Here is a 21,638-nt window from a genome sequence, read left to right on the forward strand (position 1 = left end):
GTTGGCAGGAGCTGGGACTGAGCAACGGGAGCTCACCCCGTCACAGGGATTCGAACCGCTGACCTTCTAATCGGCATGTCCTAGGCTCTGTGGTTTAACCCACAGCCCCACCCGTGTCTCTATAAATTACCATAAAGGTCCATAAATTACCATATACAGTAGCATATACAGTGGTACCTCAGGTTAAGTACTTAATTCATTCCGGAGGTCCATTCTTAACCTGAAACTGTTCTTAACCTGAAACAGCACTTTAGCTAATGGGGCCTCCTGCTTCTGCCGCGCCGCCGGAGCACGATTTCTGTTCTTATCCTGAAGCAAAGTTCCTAACCTGAAGCACTATTTCTGGGTTACCAGAGTGTGTAACCTGAAGCGTATGTAACCTGAAGCGTATCTAACTCGAAGTACCACTGTATTCAACACAAAAAAACAGAGACAATTTGTTGTTGGCAAGGGATAGCTGGACATAGAAAGGGCCCCATGACCTTCAGGAGCTTAGGGCCGTATCAAACCAAAATCCGGCCCTGGGCAAAGCTTTGTCTGCCCTGGGGTTCAAAGCTCACCTTTGCAGAGTGGGCAGCAGTGCCCTGGGTCTTGGACGGGCTGGGAGCAAGTCGCAGGTGGGCACAGCTCCTCCTGGCACCGGACGTGCCCATCCTGTAGACAGGAAAGAAGGAGGTCAGCGGAATCTCGCAAGACTCTGGCTCGGAAAGTATTCCGGGGTGTCGCTCGTGTTTATGGGCTTTTTGAGATCGGTGCGAGTCGCTCTGAGCATTAAGACTTTTCACGAATGAATAAGGAAGCAAATACCGTATTTTTTGCTCTACAAGATTCACTTTTTCCCTCCTAAAAAGTAAGGGGAAATGTGTGTGAGTCTTATGGAGTGAATGCAGGCTGCTTTCACTGCGCAGCGATCCCTCTTGCTGTTCTGGCTTCTGGGATTCAGAATATTTTTTTTCTTGTTTTCCTCCTCCAAAAACTAGGTGCGTCTTGTGGTCTGGTGCGTCTTATAGAGCGAAAAATACGCTAAATTTGCCACACTGAGCTCCTTGGAGGGGTGTAAATGTTAGAATAAAAATAATAAATGAATTTGTTGTCACCCACCCCAAAGAAGCAGGGGGTGTTTGCAATAAGGAAAGTGACAGGGAAATGCACTTGCTCCGACGCAACTTCGTCTAATCTCCCCACAATCAGGTCAGAATGAATGGTCATGAAATAAGGAACTTCGTCTAATCTCCCCACAATCAGGTCAGAATGAATAGGCATGAAATAAAGAACTTCGTCTAATCTCCCCACAATCAGGTCAGAATGAATGGTCATGAAATAAGGAACTTCGTCTAATCTCCCCACAAGCAAATCAGAATGAATGGTCATGAATCAGGTAACGTCATCTAATCTCCCCGCAAGCAAATCAGAATGAATGGTCAGGAAAAGGCAACTTCGTCTAATCTCTCCAGAAACTGAATGTTCAATCAAACAGGCCACCTGGAAGCAACGAGGGACCTGCTGGAGAGAAAGGGATAGTGAAAACCCTCCCCTCCCCACTGTGCCATGAGTGGCACCCCCCCTCTGAGCACAGCCCCTCCCTGCCCCACCCCTGCCCTACTCACTGAGCACGTGCACTGAAGGCAAGGGCTGCCCCCTGCAGGCCGAAAGGTGTCCCCGTTCTGAAAGGGCCGTCCTTCAAATTCACACACTGTCCAAGGGGAGAGAGGAGCAGGAGGTCAAGCGAATGGCATTTTAAGCCCCCCCCAAATGCTAAATCAACTGCGGGGTCAGGATCCTGCCCAATCCTGCCTCTGCCCTTCCCCCAGGACACTCCTGTCCAACCCCCCCCCACCACAACCCACCACCCAATTTAGGCTCCTGAAATTGGCCAAGGATGACGACTGAGACTCTGCCAATGCAGATTCAATGGGCACCTTCTGCCCCAGCTTTCAAATGCCAGCCTAAAACTTCTCTATTCTGCCAGGCCTGCGCAGGCAGTTCAGAATACATCCTTCCCAGCGGCTATAACGGATGCTGTTTAACTTTCAAAAATTGCTTTTTATTGCATGGTTTACCGTATTTTTCACTCTATCCAAAAATGAAGGGGAAATGTGTGTGCGTCCTATGGAGCAAATGCAGGCTCCTTGGCTTCAGCGATAGCAACGCGAAGCCTCCGAAGCGCAGAGGGAGAGCTCCCCCTGTGCTCCAGAGGCTTCGCGTTGCTTTCGCTGAAGCCTGGAGAGCGAGAGGGGTCAGTGCGCACCGATCCCTCTTGCTCTCCTGGCTTCGCTTCGCTGGAGAGGCGCTGCACAAATTTCCCTCTCTGCGCAGCGCCCCTTCAGCGAAGCAGGCTGCTTCGCTGAAGGGGCGCTGCGCAGAGAGGGGGAGAATCCCCCCCCCCTGTTCTCCCCCTCCTATGGTCCGGAGAGGCACACCTAGTTTTTAGAGGAGGAAAGGGGGAAGCCCCATTTTGGGGGGATCAGCTCACAGTTGTGCAGCTTCTTTTGCAAAGGGGAAAAAGCCCTGTTTTTTGGAGGATCAGCTCAAAGTTGCGCGGTTTCTTTTGCAAAGGGGAAAAGGCCCTTTTTTGAGAATCAGCTCAAAGTCGTTGAGCTTACTTTGCAAAGGGAAAAAATCCTGTTTTTATGGGGTTCAACTCACAGTTCTGCAGCTTCTTTAGGAAAGGAAAGGGAGCCGTTTCTACACTTTCCAGACAGATAAACTAATCAGCCAGTCCCATGTCGCTGGGGAAATAAACAGCCTTCGTCTGCAGAACATTCAACAATGGAGGCCTGGGCAAGGGGCCGGAAAGGGAGCCAGCGAACGACCGCACATTCACTCCATAAGACGCCAGACATTTCCCCTTACTTTTTAGGAGGAAAAAAGTGTGTCTTATGGAGAGGAAAATACGGTATATAACATATTCCGCCGCCCCATACAGGGCTGCCATCAATGGCTCCAGGAGTTCCATAACTCCATCCCCTCCAACATTCCTCCGATGAAAATAGGGATGCCCTAAGGAAAAGCGGGACGTTCCGGGATAAAATCAGAAACCGGGACGGCTTCTGTAAATCCGGGTCTGTCCCTGGAAAATAGGGACACTTTGGGGATGGGTGGTCCTGAGACCGGCAACCAGTGCGGATCTCTGAGCGCAGCTGTTACACGCTGGCGAGGCCGCACTGCTGTCAGCAATTGTGCTGCAGCATCCTGCCCCGACTTCACCTTCCGGATGGGGTGCAACAAGGGAAGCCGCCCAGAGAGCACCTTGCAGGCCTGATGGTGACGGTGATGTGGGCGAGAGACAACTCACCGTCGCAGGTTGGGCAGCACTGTCCCGGGAGTTTGCCCGGGTGGCTGCAGGACGGCGGAGGGCACTTGGGCGCGGCTCGCTCACACGAAACCTCCCCGGCCTGTCGGAAGAAGCAAAAGGGTTAGGAAGGGGGTTCCAGGGCCATTTCCACCCCCCTCAGCACACACCCTCCCCCAACAGCGTCTTTGGTCATTCCCCGAGTTGGTGAGGCTCGTTGGACAACAATGAGAAACAGAGACTGTCAACCGGGTCTTGTGGAACTCTCTGCCACTAGAGATTCAGTAGGCACCTTCTGTGCCAGCTTTTAAACACTTGCTGAAATCTCTTCTATTCCAGCAGAACCCTGTGTGGACAACTAAGAAGGCATCTTTCCACAATGGTTATGATCGACTTCTGCCTTTAACTTTTAAAGACGGTTTTATGTTTTTTTAATTGTTTTCTATACATTCTATACAATGAGATGGTTGGACAGTGTTCTCGAAGCTACCAGCATGAGTCTGACCAAACTGCGGGTGGCAGGGGAAGACAGGAGGGCCTGACGTGCTCTGGTCCAGGGGGTCACGAAGAGTCGGACACAACTAAACAACTAAACAACAACACAATACATTTTTGAATGACGCAGCAGGTTGCAAGTATTTTTTTAATGAAGAAATAATATAAATAGCTCCAAGCCGGAGTAGCGTGGGGAGGGAACAAACACCACACCCGAAATGCAAGACTCGGCAACAACCTAAATTGTATAGAAATTTATTTATGTATGCTACTACAGCAGCAAGAATGTTACTTGCCCAAAAATGGAAAGAGGCAGAAGTCCTAGTAAAGGAAGAATGGATACAAAAACTTATGGAATGTGCAGAAATGGCGAACTTACCAGAAGAATAAGAAATCAAGATGAACTTTCAAGAAAAGAATGGAAATGGTTTATTGAGTATTTACAGATAAATTGGAAACAGATAAAAACATTAGCAGGATTAGTGCAATAAACCGCAGTTTTATTAAGAGTATGTATTTACAGTAGATAATGAGCAAGTTAAAGGAATTTGGATATGCAGAAGATATTAAAAAATAAACTTAAGGAAACGCAGAAAGAGGGGAAAGGAAGCCAAGTTTTGAAAGGTCAAATGGATTGCAAAACTAATGAAATGTATAAACTTGAAAAATATAAAGAAAAAAGAAAGAAATGCAAGACTCGGCGATGGAAGACTCACCACACAGGTGCAGCGCTTGCAAGGCTCTCCGCTCGGGACCACCTCTCCGCTGCGGTACTCTCTCCCTTCCCACAGACAACCTGTGTGGGAATGTTGAGGGTGGCAGGAGAGGATATATTGTTTATTAATATCCTTCCTAACTTGCGCTAGAAAGTTCCTTTACTTAGCAGAGTTTACACCCCCCCCTTTTTACATGCACAGCAGATAGCTGGTTGCAGGCTCGTGTGAGCCTCTCACTATTATACAATTCAGCCTGTCTCAGATTGAATTGTACGTTCCTGGTAACTTCCCTTGAATCCCTCTTAAAAGAATAAAGATGCCAGAATCTTATTCAAAGTCAATAAAAGAAGTTTACTCACATCAGTTCACAGTTGGATTCCTGAAGGCAGACTTGGTTACAAATACAGTGGTACCTCGGGTTACATACGCTTCAGGTTACAGACTCCGCTAACCCAGAAATATTACCTCGGGTTAAGTACTTTGCTTCAGGATGAGAACAGAAATCGTGCTCCGGCGGCACGGCAGCAGCAGGAGGCCCCATTAGCTAAAGTGGTGCTTCAGGTTAAGAACAGTTTCAGGTTAAGAATGGACCTCCGGAAGGAATTAAGTACTAACCCAAGGTACCACTGTATGTACACTGGATCTACCCCACATGGGGAAATAATCCCAGTGCTTCTGCTAGCTGAGAGCTAGCAGAGCAGTCCTAGCTAGAAGCTGGTCAAACAAAGAAGGAAGCCAAAAAGAGAGAGGTGTGCTGCATGACTCATCCTTTTGTTACCTGGACAGGTGAGGCCACACCCACCTTCTATCACATGCAAAAGGAAGGATGCTCCAGCCCAGGAGGAACAGGAAGTTTTGACTGGCTGGACCAAACATCCCCTCACATGTCTTCTCTAGCATTTCAAGGAATGCTGTACTTGACTGCCTCTCCTGGATCTCATCCCACAACCTGGAGGCACCGGGGCAGGAAGAGTCTGTAAAGGGCTCTGAGTTCGAGATGCAGGGGACAGCCTCTTAAATAATCTCCTGGGACTCACCATCACAGACGGGGCAGCAAGTCCCGGGGCGAGGGGGTGCTGGGTGGCGGCAGAGACTGGCGCAGTGCCTCCTTTTGCAGACGGCGTGGCCTTCCTGGGGGCACGGAAGAAAACGGGGGGAGGGAGATAATAGAATTGGTACTTTTCAAGGGAACAAGAATGTCTTGCAGGGCCTGACTCACAGACTGCTCTCCCTTCCCCAACAAAAGCCCCTTCCTCCCATTTTATTTTATTGATAATAATATTTATTAATTTTCAATTACAATCCAGTAATAGCCTCATTATAGGGAAGAGGGTGGCGCTGTGGGTTAAACCACAGAGCCTAGGGCTTGCTGATCAGAAGGTCGGCGGTTCAAATCCCCACGACGGGGTGAGCTCCCGTCGCTCGGTCCCTGCTCCTGCCAACCTAGCAGTTCAAAAGCACGTCAAAGTGCAAGTAGATAAATAGGTACCGCTCTGGCGGGAAGGTAAATGGCGTTTCCATGTGCTGCTCTGGTTCGCCAGAAGTGGCTTAGTCATACTGGCCACATGACCCGAAAGCTGTACTCCGGCTCCCTCGGCCAGTAAAGTGAGATGAGCGCCGCAACCCCAGAGTCGGCCACGACTGGACCTAACGGTCAGGGGTCCCTTTACCTTTACCTTTAATAGCCTCATTATAACAATACCAATTTATAATACAATCAATAATATCAATCCTTCATATAACAAATTATATAATCCTACATGCTAGGATTGATGATTTTCTTTATTTTGGCCTCTTATTGGTTTCAATTGCATTCCAGTCGCAATAAAAAACCCTTATACAACAGCTGCAATATTTATAACTTCTATTCGTGTTGACACATTAAATGATTTTATAAAACTACAGGTGAGGATCTCAAACTATACCCTTGTTTTTCCTGTGTGTGACATTTTTTCTCCCTTCCTCCCATTTCAAGCAAACGTCATTCCGGCGACACAACGCGGCTTACAACATATTTCCTTCTCTCTTTTTTCGATAATAATTTTTCAGTTTTCAATTCCAAAAATCCAATATAAGCCTCATCACATCAATACCAAATTACAACGCCAATTCGAATACCAGTCAATCAAATAGCCAATTAAGCAATTTATGTGCCCCCCAATGTGCAAGATTTCAAGGTTGGATCGTTTCCTTTCATTCTGCTTCCTGACACTTCCTTAACCCAGTTACATTCCAATCTTGATAACAATCCCTTATACAAGAGCTACCATGTTTTAAACTTCTATTTGTGTCAACACATTTATCAATTTGTGAATCTGCAAGCAAAGCTCTGTCTCCTTTGTTTTCCCTGTGTGCAATATTTGTTTTAACCGTGTTGTTTCTTTGTGTCCTTGCTAAATAGGATGTCTCTCTGGGTTATTTCTTTTATTATTATTATATTTTATTATAAATTTTATTAGTATTTTCAACACAACAACAACAACATGGAAAATATCGAAAAATAACAATACACAAAACACAAAAAACAACATTCAAAAAACCAAAACAAAAAACAAATACATAGATTACAAATTAATAATATAAACACTAAAAACAAAACAAAACGTTGACTTCCACCAATCCCACAGCATCTCCTTTACCTCTCATTGTGTTTTCCTGTTTTTGTTATCATCTCTATGCTAGCATCTAGATATAAACCCCTCTTATTTCCATACAGAACAATGAAATTGAAAAATCTACATTAGACATTGAAAAACCCACTAAAAACTCTGAAACCCCATTTTAAAATACAATGTACTCCTATAGAGGAGTATTCAGAGGTGTGTCTAAATGAATAGTAAAGGTAAAGGGACCCCTGACCATTAGGTCCAGTCGTGGCCGACTCTGGGGTTGCGGCGCTCATCGCGCTTTACTGGCCGAGGGAGCCGGTGTACAGCTTCCGGGTCATGTGGCCAGCAGGACTGAGCCGCTTCTGGCGAACCAGAGCAGCGCACGGAAATGCTGTTTACCTTCCTGCCAGAGCGCTACCTATTTATCTACTTGCACTAGGACGTGCTTTCGAACTGCTAGGCTGGCAGGAGCTGGGACCGAGCAACGGGAGCTCATCCCATCGCAGGGATTCAAACCGCCGACCTTCTGATCGGCAAGTCCTAGGCTCTGTAGTTTAACCCACAGTGCCGCCCGTGTCCCTCCTGTCTAAATGAATACCTCTGGATTATTTCTTTATCTCTGCTTGCAACATTTTCCTGACCTTACCAGGCATTTGCACTTCAGGCAGGGGTCCGAGGATGGGGTCCACTCTTCATTGTGCTCACGCCGGGATTCTCCGTCCAGGCAACCTGTCAAAGTCCACCAATGCAGAGACATCAGGTCGGCTTCAACTGCGAGGAATCCCAAAGTGGGCCGTAGCGGCCGTGGGGTGGTGGTGGGGCAATGGGGTTGCCATAGGGGGCTCTGGGAAGCGGCAGGGGGGTGACTGTGGTGACGATTTAAGACCTGAAGGAGCGTCTCCCTGCCCATCTGGCTGGATTTCTCCAGCCACTCTGGGCGGCTCCCAACAGAATATTAAAATACAATAACCTACTAAACATTAAAAGCTTCCCTAAACAGGGCTGCCTTCAGATGTCTTCTAAAAGTTTGGTAGTTGTTTTTCTCTTTCACATTGGGTGGGAGGGCGTTACACAGGGCAGGTGCCACCACCAAGGAGGCCCTCTGCCTGGTTCCCTGTAACTTGGCTTCTTGCAGCGAGGGAACCACCAGAAGACCCTCGGAGCTGGACCTCAGTGTCCGGGCAGAACGATGGGGGAGGAGACGCTCCTTTGGGTCCACTGGACCAAGGCCGTTTAGGACTTTCAAGGTCAGCACCAACACTTTGAATTGTGCTCGGAAACGTAGCCAATGCAGATCTCTCGGGACCGGTGTCATGTGGTCTCGGCGGCCGCTCCCAGTCACCAGTCCAGCTGCCGCATTCTGGATTAATTGCAGTTTCCGGGTCACCTTCAAAGGTAGCCCCACATAGAGCGCATTGCAATAGTCCAAGCGGGAGATGACCAGAGCATGCACCACTCTGGCCAGACAGTCCGCAGGCAGGTAGGGTCTCATCCTGCGTCCCAGGTGGAGCTGGTAGAAAGCTGCCCTGGACACAGAACTGACCTGCGCCTCCATGGATAGATGTGAGTCCAAAATGACTCCCAGGCTGCGCACCTGGTCCTTCAGGGGCACAGTTGCCCCATTCAGGACCAGGGAGTCCCCCCCACACACGCCCGCCTCCTGTCCCCCAGAAACAGTACTTCTGTCTTGTCAGGATTCAACCTCAAGCTTGCACCCCAAGAGCAAAATGGGAAGCCTTCACCTCCTTCTCACCCTGGCACAGGGGGCAGCATTGCCCAGGGATCTCCTCTGTGTTGGCACAGTCCAGCTTTGGGCAGGCGACCTGGGAGCAGACGATGTTCCCATCCTGGGGAGGGAAAAACGTAAGAGGAAGCACAAAATGATTAAGGAGCCTGACTGGATCAGAGATCTATCGCTCAACCCTCCCCACCAACAACCCTCCCGCTCCAGACGACTCGAGAAAGTGAGCCAAGTCGTATTTCATGCAGGGAAGGGGATAGGGGCCTTAGAATGCTCTCTAACCCTCACCCCTCATTGGCCCTCCATTGCACCCCAAGATCTCTAGGTTGGCTGGCACGTATCCTTAATCCCTAAAGATGTCTCTTGTATTGATGGAGAAGCAGCTTGGGTACAAAGAGCTCCATGCAGAATCGGCAAAATTTGCATCCTTTGCCCCGCCCACTTCTGCCACTGGCCCCGCCCACCACGGCACAAATTGCATTGTGATTTTTTTTGCGGCAATCCCTCCTGGCACCCACCTGACAGACGCAGCATTCGCAGGGGTCTTTGCCCGCCACCTCGCCACCGTTGGGAATGAGCTGCCCGCGGAAAAGGCAGCGGGTGCAGTCCGGGCAGCAGGAGCCAGCGGCAGGGGGCAGTCCGTGGGTGCAAGGCGGGGGGCATGGCTGGGCAGGGGTGCACACCAGCGCCCCCTCCTGGAGAAAGAGACTCAGGTCACAGAACGGGCAAATGGGCACTGCAACCAGGTCCGCAGCCTGAGGTTCAGCTCCGAGAGCCTTCTGGCGGTTCCCTCATTGCAAGAAGTGAGGTTACAGGGAACCAGGCAGAGGGCCTTCTTGGTGGTGGCTCCCTCCCTGTGGAACGCCCTTCCTTCAGATGTTAAGGAAATAAACAACTATCCAACTTTTAGAAGACATCTGAATGCAGCTCTGCTTAGGGAAGTTTTTAAATGTTTGATGTTTTATTGTGTTTTTAAATTTATGTTGGGAGCCGCCCAGAGTGGCTGGGGAAACCCAGTCAGATGGGCAGGGTATTGTTATTATTAATAATAATAAATAAAATTATAAAATTACAACAACAACAACAACAACAACAACAACAACAACAACAATAATAATAATAATAATAATCTGCTTCCAACAGAGATTAAAAATACATTAAAACTTCAAACATTAAAAACTTTCAAATATAATAATAATAATAATAATAATATTGTGGATTTTTGACGGTTTGAATACAGACCTACTATGCAAGCGGATTATAATTTTTCTATTTGTTATCAGGTATTTGTTAGCAGGTAGTGTGAGGACTGGGGTGTGTGTGCGAATTCTGGCAATGTACGCAAGGTACACTAAAGTCCGCCATTGGCCGATAAAAATCTACATACACAGTGCCGGGATCATTCTACTGCCCCCCACTGGCTTTTGGGGGCATTGCAATTCCCATGGACTCTCCTATAACTCACAGAACAGGTGCAGCTTCGACATCCGTCCGCAGAGGTGATCCTCTGCCCAGGCTCCAGGATTCGCCCGTCCAGCTCACACGCTAAGAGGAGAGACAGAATGAGAGAAGGAAGAAGGCCAAGGAACAGGGAGCATTAGGAACAATTACATTCCTGATTTTTTTTCGTGCTGCTGCATCTACACTTTGGAACTCCCCGCCACTTGAAAACAGGCAGGTACCTTTTCAGAGCTTGCTAACAGAATATTTTTGTGCAGGGGTTTAGAAAAGTTGGTGCTCGTTTTAATCCGGTTTTTAGCCTATTGCTATTTTAACTTTTCAAGGCTCGTTGATCATTGCTGTTAATTCTACTGATGCATAATTTTACTGTTTTATCATTTTTCGTAAACCGCTTTGAGTATTATTATTTTTTAATACACTGGGGGGTGGGCTATTGGGTTGTTGTTGTTATTTTTATTTTGTGGTTTTATGCCATGATTTTATTCTGTGAACTGCCCTGAGACCCCTGGGTATAGGGCAGTATATAAATTCTAATAATAGTAATAATAATAATGATCATGTTGCAAAATAAATAGATAATAAATACAGTGAGGGGGGAAAGTATTTGATCCCCTGCTAAATTTGCCAATTTGCCCTCTGACGAAGAAATGACCGGTCCATAATTTTAATGGTAGGTTTATTGTAGCTGCGAGAGACGGGATAACAACAGGAAAACCCCCAGAAACCCAGAAGACAAAAGTCAGAGATTGATGTGCATTGTAACGAGTGAAACAAGTATTTGATCCCCTATCAACCAGCCAGATGTCAGGCTACCTGGTATCTTCACTGTATGTATGACCAAACTGCGGGAGGTAGTGGAGGACAGAGGTGCCTGGCGTGCTCTGGTCCATGGGGTCACGAAGAGTCGGACATGACTAAACGACTAAACAACAACAACAACAAGGAGCTGAGATTAGAGGCACCTGTTGTAAGGGAGAGGTCTTACCTGTAATCCCAGCTCCTTACAGTACCTGTACAAAAGACACCTGTCGACAGAAGCAATCAATCCAGCAGATTCCAAAGTAGCCACCATGACCAAGACCAGAGAGCTGTCCAAGGATTTCAGGGACAAGACTGTAGACCTGCACAAGGCTGGACTGGGCTACAAGACTATTGCCAGGCAGCTTGGTGAGAAGGTGACAACAGTTGGTGCAATAATTCGCAAATGGAAGAAACACAAAATAACTGTCAACCTCCCTCAGTCTGGGGCTCCATGCAAGATCTCATCTCATGGAGCTGCAATGATCAGGAGAACGGTGATGAAGCAGCCCAGAACTACATATGGGGAACTTGTCAATGATCTCAGGGCAGCTGGGACCATGGTCACCATGAAAACAGTTGATAACACACTACACCGTGAAGGACTGAGATCTTGCAGAGCCCGCAAGGTCCCCTTGCTCAAGACAACACATGTACAGGCCCATCTGCAGTTTGCCAATGCACATCTGAATGACCCAGAGGAGAAGTGGGTGAAAGGGTTGTGGTCAGATGAGACCAAAATCGAGCTCTTTGGCATCAACTCAACTCGCCGTGTTTGGAGGAGGAGGAATTCTGCCTACGACCCCAAGAACAGCATCCCCACCGTCAAACATGGAGGGGGACATATTATGCTTTGGGGGTGTTTTTCTGCTAAGGGGACAGGACACCTTCACTGCATCGAAGGGACAATGGACAGGACCATGTATTGTCAAATCTTGGGTGAGCACCTCCTTCCCTCAGCCAGGGCATTGAAAATGGGTCGAGGATGGGTATTCTAGCCTGACAATGACCCAAAACACACGGCCAAGGCAACAAAGGAGTGGCTGAAGAAGAAGCACATTAAGGTCCTGGAGTGGCCAGTCTCCAGCCCTTAATCCCATCGAAAATCTGTGGAGGGAGCTGAAGGTTCGAGTAGCTACACATCAGCCTTGAAATCTTACTGACTTGGAGAGGATCTGCAAAGAGGAGTGGGACATGACACCTCCTGAGATGTGTGCAAACCTGGTGGCCACCTACAAGAAACGTCTGACCTCTGTAATTGCCAACAAGGGTTTTTGCCACCAAGTACTAAGTCATCTTTTGCAAAGGGATCAAATACTGATTTCACTCATTATAATGCACATCAACCTCTGACTTTTGTCTTCTGGGTTTCTGGGGGTTTTCCTGTTGTTATTCTGTCTCTCTCAGCTACAACAAACCTACCATTACAATTATGGACTGGTCATTTCTTCGTCAGAGGGCAAACGGGCAAATACTTTTCCCCCTCACTGAAAATGTGTCATCTGAGTCCTTTTTTGTATTTATTTTTCCAGGGGGAGCACATTCGCAGGGGGTGAATGATTGAGTAAGAGGCAGGTAATATATTGTCCAGGGACGCGGGTGGCGCTGTGGGTTAAAGCCTCAGCGCCTAGGACTTGCCGATCGAAAGGTCGGCGGTTCGAATCCCCGCGGCGGGGTGCACTCCCGTCATTCGGTCCCAGCGCCTGCCAACCTAGCAGTTTGAAAGCACCTCCGAGTGCAAGTAGATAAATAGGGACCGCTTACTAGCGGGAAGGTAAACGGCGTTTCCGTGTGCTGCGCTGGCTCGCCAGATGCAGCTTGTCACGCTGGCCACGTGACCCGGAAGTGTCTGCGGACAGCGCTGGCCCCCGGCCTATAGAGTGAGATGGGCGCACAACCCTAGAGTCTGTCAAGACTGGCCCGTATGGGCAGGGGTACCTTTACCTTTACCTTAATATATTGTCCTGCAGGCAAACAGCAGCATCAAAACTTAGGTGCTCTTGGGGCACAGAAAAACCCCTCCTGGGGCTCAGTCTTGGCTCAGTTCACTCCCACCCCATCTTGGTTCTTTGCAGGATCCGGAAGAGAAGCCAGATTCCTCTACCTGCTCCAGTTTGTTCACTCACCTGGGCAAACAGGGCAGCATTGGCCAGGCTGAGGGCTGGGCTTGGCACAGCGGCTGGGTGGGCAGTGGACAGGGTGGCAGCGGACCAGGCTCCTCTGGAGGGAAAAACGGAACAGGGTGGGGGGGGCATAGCTGTCAACTTACAGATTTGAAAATAAGGGACCAGCAGCCTCGCAAATAATAAATTGCTGGAAGAAATATCAACAACCTCAGTTATGCAGATGACACAACCTTGATGGCAGAAAGTGAGGAGGAATTAAAGAACCTTTTATTGAGGGTGAAAGAGGAGAGCACAAAATATGGTCTGAAGCTCAACATCAAAAAAACGAAGATCATGGCCACTGGTCCCATCACCTCCTGGCAAATAGAAGGGGAAGAAATGGAGGCAGTGAGAGATTTTACTTTCTTGGGCTCCATGATCATTGCAGATGGTGACAGCAGCCACGAAATTAAAAGACGCCTGCTCCTTGGGAGAAAACCAATGACAAACCTAGACAGCATCTTAAAAAGTAGAGACATCACCTTGCCGACAAAGTTCTGTATAGTTAAAGCTCTGGTTTTCCCAGTAGTGATGTATGGAAGTGAGAGCTGGACCATAAAGAAGGCTGATCGTCGAAGAATGGATGCTTCTGAATTCTGGTGCTGGAGGAGACTCTTGAGAGTCCCATGGACTGCAAGAAGATCAGACCTCTCCATTCTGAAGGAAATCAGCCCTGAGTGCTCACTGGAAGGACAGATCCTGAAGCTGAGGCTCCAAGACTTTGGCCACCTCATGAGAAGAGAAGACTCCCTGGAAAAGACCCTGATGTTGGGAAAGATGGAGGGCACAAGGAGAAGGGGACGGCGGAGGACGAGATGGTTGGATAGTGTTCTTGAAGGGACCAGCATGAGTTTGACCAAACTGCGGGAGCCAGTGGAAGACAGGAGGGCCTGGCGTGCTCTGGTCCAGGGGGTCACAAAGAGTCGGACACGACTAAGCAACAACAACAACAACTATTACCACTGTGATAATTTGTTCTACAGTATAGGTGGGCGCTCTGCCTTTCCCTCCATCTACTCACCAGGCAAGAGCAGTTCATACAGGGGTCCGAGGAGGCAGCAAAGACATCTCCCTCCTGATATCTCTGTCCTTCGTACTCACAACCTGGGCAAAAAAGAGGCGAGGGAAAGGCAAGGAATTAATGCAATGCTTCTTAACCGCTGCCAGAATTACTGTTTGTCAAAAACAGGGAGGGAACGAGAGCACCATCCGTGGAAAATTAAAACCTGCAAAAGTAAGCAGAGAAGTCAGGCAACAAGGCAATGTTTTTATCGAGATAACAGAACTTTTTAATAAGGTAATGGAGCAATAAGGTAAAACCACTTTTGTCACTTGGAACAGTGTGATATTAATTTGCTACGTTTTATTTTGGGGATGCGGGTGGCGTGGGTGGGTAAAAGCCTCAGCGCCTAGGGCTTGCCGATCGAAAGGTCGGTGGTTCGAATCCCCGCGGCGGGGTGCGCTCCCGTTGCTCGGTCCCAGCGCCTGCCAACCTAGCAGTTCAAAAGCACCCCTGGGTGCAAGTAGATAAATAGGGGCCGCTTAGCAGCGGGAAGGTAAACGGCGTTCCGTGTACTGCGCTGGCTCGCCAGATGCAGCTTTGTCACGCTGGCCATGTGACCCGGAAGTGTCTCCGGACAGCGCTGGCCCCCGGCCTCTTAAGTGAGATGGGCGCACAACCCTAGAGTCTGTCAAGACTGGTCCGTACGGGCAGGGGTACCTTTACCTTTATTTTGGTACGGAAATGTGTTCCTATACGTTAACTTCTGGATACTAGGTACTTTTATTGTGTCTTTGCTTGGGTGAGATGTTTTATTTTCCTGTTTAAAAAACAGAAATGTCTCTTAGATTGATTTCTGGTTTTAATGGATGCATGTGTTTGTATTTTTTGCTTAAAATGTTGTATGTTGCTTTGAGTTGCTGTGGCCAAAAAGAGTGGCTGATAATTGAATAAATGATGATGATGATGATGATGATGATGATGATGATGATGATGATGAAAATCGTGTCCTTCACCCCACTCCCTTGCCTTATCCCAGAGCCAGGGGTTTAGGGTCAAGTTTGGCATAGTACTTATAAACCGGGCAGGGATTCAACTATGACTGCTTTGGTGGAAATATTTTGCTATTTTGCAGGAGAGATTCAGTCACATACAGGGCCTGATTTCGGTTCGATGAGGCCCTAAGCTGCTGAAGGTAATGGGGCCCTTTCTATGTCCAGCTGTCCTTTGTCAACAACAAATTGTCACTGTTTTTTGTGTTGAATATATGTTATATCGTAATTTATGGACCTAGTAGATATCTAAAGCCATTTGCGCATAACAAAATATGTAATTTTTCAAATGAATTGTTGAACTGAAATACAATTAAGAAGTATATTAAAAGTGAAGTATATTAATAGTGAAATAATTATTAAGCTCTGACTTCAAATGATTTTTTATTCATAACAAACTTAATAATGCAAACACATTGGCATTTGGCAATAACAAAAGTTCCTTTAGAAACACAATTTACAATGACTCATAATCTAGTCTCTAGAAAATTGCTATAAAATGAAATAATAATAGGTAATATATGATGCAAACTACTAATAATTATAAATAGCAGAATATAGGCACCCTATATATAGAATGGAGCAATCCAGTGATGTTTTAGGGAGCAGGCTAGCAGGTGGGGCCCATGACTTACATCATAGGCACCTACACAACACAAAACATTGTTGCTGTATGTAGGTTTTATTTTATTTGTTTTGTATCTTATATTTTCAAAATGCACATCTGGTTCCCCCCCCCCCCAAGAGAGTGGGGCCCTAAGCTATAGCTTGTTTGGCTTATACGTAAATCCGGCACTGGTAGCATAATAGCATATTTAGGATTGCACAACTGAAGCACTCTGGGGCAGAATTCCCACTTTAAAAATCAAACAACCCCAGACTTTTTGCAGGAAGGAAAGTGAAGAGAAAATGCCATAAACAGCTTGGAAGAACCATTGGCAGACATAGAACCTCTACAGCAACTCAGATGAATGTTTGATAGAATAGGAGTTCCGGTTAGAAGATGGTGCCTGAAGCAAGTCTCCTGTGAGCCTCAGCAGAGTGAGTAGGAGCTTTTAAAAAATAATAAGGGGGAAAGACACACTCCTGGAAAAAAAGCTTATATCCCAGCCAGATAAGGACTCCGGGAGTTGCCGGATGGCATTTTAAACATCCTCCCTTCCTTTGATCTTCTAAAGCCCCTTTGAAATCCTGCTGAAGCCATCCAAAACTCCTTGAGGTTATCTAAAACTATATGAGGCTGATTACAACGCTCTGAGTTTCTTTCAAGCAAAGCCCTCAAATATACAGACGGGACAAAGTACCGTATTTTTCGCTCTATAGGATGCACCTGACCATAGGACGCACCTAGTTTTAGAGGGGGAGAACAAGAAAAAAAAAATCTCCCCCTCTCTGCTCAGCACCCATTTAGTGAAGCGGCAGGAGAAACAGAGCCCCTTCCATTCCTCCTGCCGCTTCGCTGAAGGGGCGCCGCGCAGCTCTCCCTCTCTGCTGAAAGCAAAAGGAACTCAAAGTCTTCGGAGCACAGCGGGAACTTGCGCTGCACTCCAAAGGCTTCAGGCGGCTATCCCTGAAGCCTGGAGAGCGAGAGGGGTTGGTGCGCACTGACTCCTCTCACTCTCCAGGCTTCAGCGAAAGCAACGCAAAGCCAAGGAGCATGGAGGGAGCGCTCCCTCTGCGCTTCGGAGGCTTCGCTCCATAGGACGCACACACATTTCCCCTTAATTTTTGGAGGGGAAAAAGTGCGTCCTATAGAGCAAAAAATACGGTAACCCAAATCTGGTCCGGGGATGGCTCTCACAAGACAGAGTTATAAAGAACTGGGAAATTCTCTTACACAAGCTGCAGAACGTTCCCCCCCCCCCCCAAGGAAAAAGCAGGCCAAAATCTTACACTATTTCAAACTGAAAGCAGACGATACAAGAAACATGGAGAGCCTGCACTCTCGTGAATGGTCTGTCAACCGTACCTGGCATGGGAAGGATACGGAAGCAAACTTCATACAGAGGAAACACTTTGCGCAAATGAATCGGGTCCAGTGACCGACAAAACCAACAGCCCAGTGATGCTCTCGGGGCGCTTCCTTGCATCCTTACCTGGATGGCAAACCGGGCAGCACTCCCCGGGCGGCGTGTATCGCTCCCGGCACGAAAGCTCTGGGCAGCTGGGTGCTTGGCATCGGACGTTGCCTGCCTAGGAGAGTTGCAGAGAGAGGAGAGAATCATACGGCAGCGCCAACGTGGTCACGAAACGCTGGGCAGCGGTGAACACATGGCAGGAAGGGTGAGTGCATTGCTTGGTCTGATGACCACGTCACAGCAGCTGCAGGCCTATCGTAAAACTGTAGCGTTGCAAACAGGGCTGGATTTAGGTTTGATGAGGCTCTAAGCTCCTGAATGGGATGCGGGTGGCGCTGTAGGTTAAACCACAGAGTCTAGGACTTGCCGATCGGAAGGTCAGCGGTTCGAATCCCCATGACGGGGTGAGCTCCCGTTGCTCGGTCCCTGCTCCTGCCAACCTAGCAGTTCAAAAGCATGTCAAAGTGCAAGTAGATAAATAGGTACCGCTCCAGCGGGAAAGGAAACAGCGTTTCCGTGCGCTGCTCTGGTTCACCAGAAGCGGCTTAGTCCTGCTGGCCACATGACCCGGAAGCTGTATGCCGGCTCCCTCATCCAATAAAGTGAGATGAGTGCCTCAACCCCAGAGTCGGCCACGACTGGACCTAATGGTCAGGGGTCCCTTTACCTTTACCTTTACTCCAGGAGCAGCGAGGGCAGAGCCTAGCTTCTGGCAAATGTAAAAGCTCTTCTTGCACTAGATTTCTGTTGATGCAGCCTAGAATAGCACTGGCCTTTTTTGCTGCTGCATCACACGGTGGACTTATGTTTAGCTTGTGGTCCACCTAGATCCCCAAATCCTTTCCAGGTGCTTCAGGCACAATTCCTCATGATGGTTGGCATTGCCAGCTTCCTCCTGGCACAGACTGGCACTAGCCCTGCGCCTGAACCTAATCTGGAAGAAGGGTGATCAATACAGGTGCTAAATGTCATCAGCATTTTTTTTTCTTGCTGGCACCCATCAGCCCCCCCTTCCTCCGCGCTCACCTGGCAGATGCAATGCTTGCATGGCTCCTCCTGGTATCTCTGCCCATCCTTCAGGAGGTGCCCTTTGTAGAAGCAACCTCCACACACTGGGCAACACTTCCCCTGAGGGGTTGCGGGGTGCTGGCATGGAGCAGGGGAGCAGTCCTCTCTCTTGCAGGACACTTTGCCATCCTAGGTAGAGAAGGCACAGAGTTACTGGACAGCGAAAGCACGCACAATGCCCAAAGCGATGATTCCATCATCATCATCATCATCATCATCATCATCATCATCATCATTGTCAATTTTATACATTTCAATAACTTTACGTCCTTTTAACATTTCATAACTTGTCTTCATTCCCCCCTCTTTATGTGGTTCCTTAAATTTATTTTTAATATTTTCTGCATATCCAAATTAACCTAATTTGCTCATTTATTCATCTACTTTCAGTATGAAACTGCAGGTTATTACAATAATCCTGCCAATGTTCTTATCCGTTTACAGCTTATCTGGAGATATTCAATAAACCATTTCTATTCTTTTATAAAAAGTTTGCTATATTGATTTCTCATTTTTCTGGTAAGTTTCGCCATTTCTGCATATCCCATAAGTTTTTGTATCCATTCTTATTTTGCCGGAACATCATCTTCTTTCCGTTTTTGGGCAAGTAACATTCTTGCCGCTGTAGTCGCACACATCAATAAATTTCTATACAGTTTGGGTAGTTCTGTCTGTCCCTATAATTGACAAAGGAAAGCGTCTGGGTTTGTTTGTTTGTTTACAAACATTATTTTATTTTAATTTTTTTATGGATTTTCCAATTTTAACAATTTTATAACATCATTATATCATTCGCCCTGCCGAGCTCTCAACCTCCCTCCCTCCATCTTCTGGTTTTCTTATATCGCATTTTTATTCCCACACAATTTTTACATCTCCATTCTATATCAGTCTTATATTATTAAACACTTTAATCACCAATAGAATGTCCCTTCTTTGAAACGTTGTGAGTTTTATCTCAGTCCTGCTAGTGTCTTTATACTGTATGTGTACAATGATTCTCTCTATATAATATAAATTTACTCCATTCTCTCTGGAACACTTGGTCACTATGGTTCTGGATTCTTCAATCAATCAATCAATCAATCAATCAATCATTCATTCATTCATTCAATCAATCAATCAATCAATCACTCTCAATCATTCATTCATTCATTCTCATTCAATCAATCAATCAATCATTCTCATTCATTCATTCATTCATTCTCCATTCATTCATTCATTCAATCAATCAATCAATCAATCACTCATTCGTTCATTCAATCAATCAATCAATCATTCTTAATCATTCATTCATTCATTCATTCAATCATTTTCATTCATTCATTCAATCATTCTCATTCATTCATTCATTCAATCAATCAATCACTCATTCGTTCATTCAATCATTCTCATTCATTCATTCATTCATTCCTTCAATCAGTCTCATTCATTCAATCACTCATTCATTCATTCATTCATTCAATCATTCTCATTCAATCATTCATTCAATCAATCAATCAATCAATCAATCATTCTCAATCAATCAATCATTCATTCATTCATTCATTCAATAGCACCTTCAACAATTGACTTATACTTTTCTGTCTGGACAATGTCCTCCTGTGATGCTTACCCAACACCATCACATTAGTGCCTTCTGTAGGAGCACACCTGGGCTATGGCACAGATGTGAGGGTCCCCTAGTCCAGTGGTCCCCAAAGTGTGTGGGTGTAGCACCCCCTAGTGGTCAGAGGGATTCCCTAATGGGGATTCACCACTATGGCTCACAGTGGAATCAAGGGGCTCTCGTGCCAACAGGCACCAGAAAGAGGAAAGGCAGATCCTTGCGGGTTGGGTGTGAAATAAATAAAAATAAGGTCTCATATATATATGTATATAAACCCCACATAAAAAGTCCTGAAACCATTTTGTCCCTCCCAAATTGACCTCAAATATTTCTCTGCAAGGTCGAAGGAAAATGGAAAAGCCTCCCCATTGCCTTTTCCTTCACAAATCCTGTCTTAAGAGTATGTCTGTGTATGAATAGGGTGAGCCTGTGACTTGGATCAGGAACTAAGTATTTGTCATTACAAAAGACTGGCCAGGCCCCCCAGGGTATCCAATCAAGTGACCATTAAGTAGATAACCTGTCAGACGAGATAAACAACGCACTCAGATTTCTGTTGTAGACCGCCCTTTCTGTGATGTAGGTATGATGTATCTGAGGGGCGGTCTTGGGTTACACCCCTTCCGTGGTGTATGTATGATGTTTGTGGGGGTGGTTTTGGACTCCAGGTCTTGGACTATATAATGGGGGGGGCACACCAGGGTTCTGGGGTCCTCCTCCTTTCCTGCGTGGGAGGAGAACACCCTGTTGCAACAGATCAATAAAGATCAGGCTTACCAGCTGCTTTGCTTCTCAATATTCTTTGGAATACACAGTGGAAGTGAGGAACAGGTTTAAGGATTTAGATTTGGTGGACAGAGTGCCTGAAGAACTATGGATGGAGGCTCGTAACATTATACAAGAGGCAGCAACTAAAACCATCCCAATGAAAAGGAAATGCAAGAAAGCAAAGTGGCTGTCCAACGAGGCCTTACAAATAGCGGGGGAGAGAAGGCAAGCAAAATGTGAGGGAGATAGTGAAAGATACAGGAAATTGAATGCAGATTTCCAAAAAATAGCAAGGAGAGACAAGAAGGCCTTCTTAAACGAGCAATGCAAAGAAATAGAGGAAAACAATAGAATGGGAAAAACCAGAGATCTGTTCAAGAAAATTGGAGATATGAAAGGAACATTTTGTACAAAGATTTCCATAATAAAAGACAAAAGTGGAAAGGACCTAACAGAAGCAGAAGACATCAAGAAGAGGTGGCAAGAATACACAGAGGAACTATACCAGAAAGAAATTGATGTCTCGTACACCCCAGGTAGTGTGGTTGCTGACCTTGAGCCAGACATCCTGGAAAGTGAAGTCAAATGGGCCTTAGAAAGCACTGCAAATAACAAGGCCAGTGGAAGTGATGGTATTCCAGCTGAATTATTTAAAATTTTAAAAGATGATGCTGTTAAGGTGCTACACTCAATATGCCAGCAAATTTGGAAAACTCAGCAGTGGCCAGAGGATTGGAGAAGATCAGTCTACATCCCAATCCCAAAGAAGGGAAGTGCCAAAGAATG

The 21,638-nt window shown here is 46.8% G+C and overlaps 1 protein-coding gene across 2 annotated transcripts in view; it reads right to left on the reverse strand.

Annotated features, from left to right (window-relative positions):
- KCP (kielin cysteine rich BMP regulator) overlaps positions 1-21,638 on the reverse strand; it is a 97,096-nt gene that overhangs the window by 47,461 nt on the left and 27,997 nt on the right. For both annotated transcript variants that reach the window (XM_077935400.1, XM_077935399.1), the window contains exons 7-19: positions 18,434-18,604; positions 17,426-17,522; positions 14,299-14,381; positions 13,239-13,332; positions 10,319-10,398; positions 9,372-9,548; positions 8,866-8,959; positions 7,759-7,841; positions 5,541-5,634; positions 4,504-4,583; positions 3,296-3,395; positions 1,608-1,693; positions 561-654 (exon numbers count right to left, since the gene is read on the reverse strand). In XM_077935400.1, the coding sequence (XP_077791526.1) occupies positions 561-654; positions 1,608-1,693; positions 3,296-3,395; positions 4,504-4,583; positions 5,541-5,634; positions 7,759-7,841; positions 8,866-8,959; positions 9,372-9,548; positions 10,319-10,398; positions 13,239-13,332; positions 14,299-14,381; positions 17,426-17,522; positions 18,434-18,604 (1,333 nt within the window). The remainder of the gene's footprint in view (positions 1-560; positions 655-1,607; positions 1,694-3,295; positions 3,396-4,503; positions 4,584-5,540; positions 5,635-7,758; positions 7,842-8,865; positions 8,960-9,371; positions 9,549-10,318; positions 10,399-13,238; positions 13,333-14,298; positions 14,382-17,425; positions 17,523-18,433; positions 18,605-21,638) is intronic.

Source organism: Podarcis muralis, chromosome 10 (genome assembly GCF_964188315.1).
Source record: "Podarcis muralis chromosome 10, rPodMur119.hap1.1, whole genome shotgun sequence".
Lineage (NCBI taxonomy): Eukaryota > Metazoa > Chordata > Lepidosauria > Squamata > Lacertidae > Podarcis > Podarcis muralis.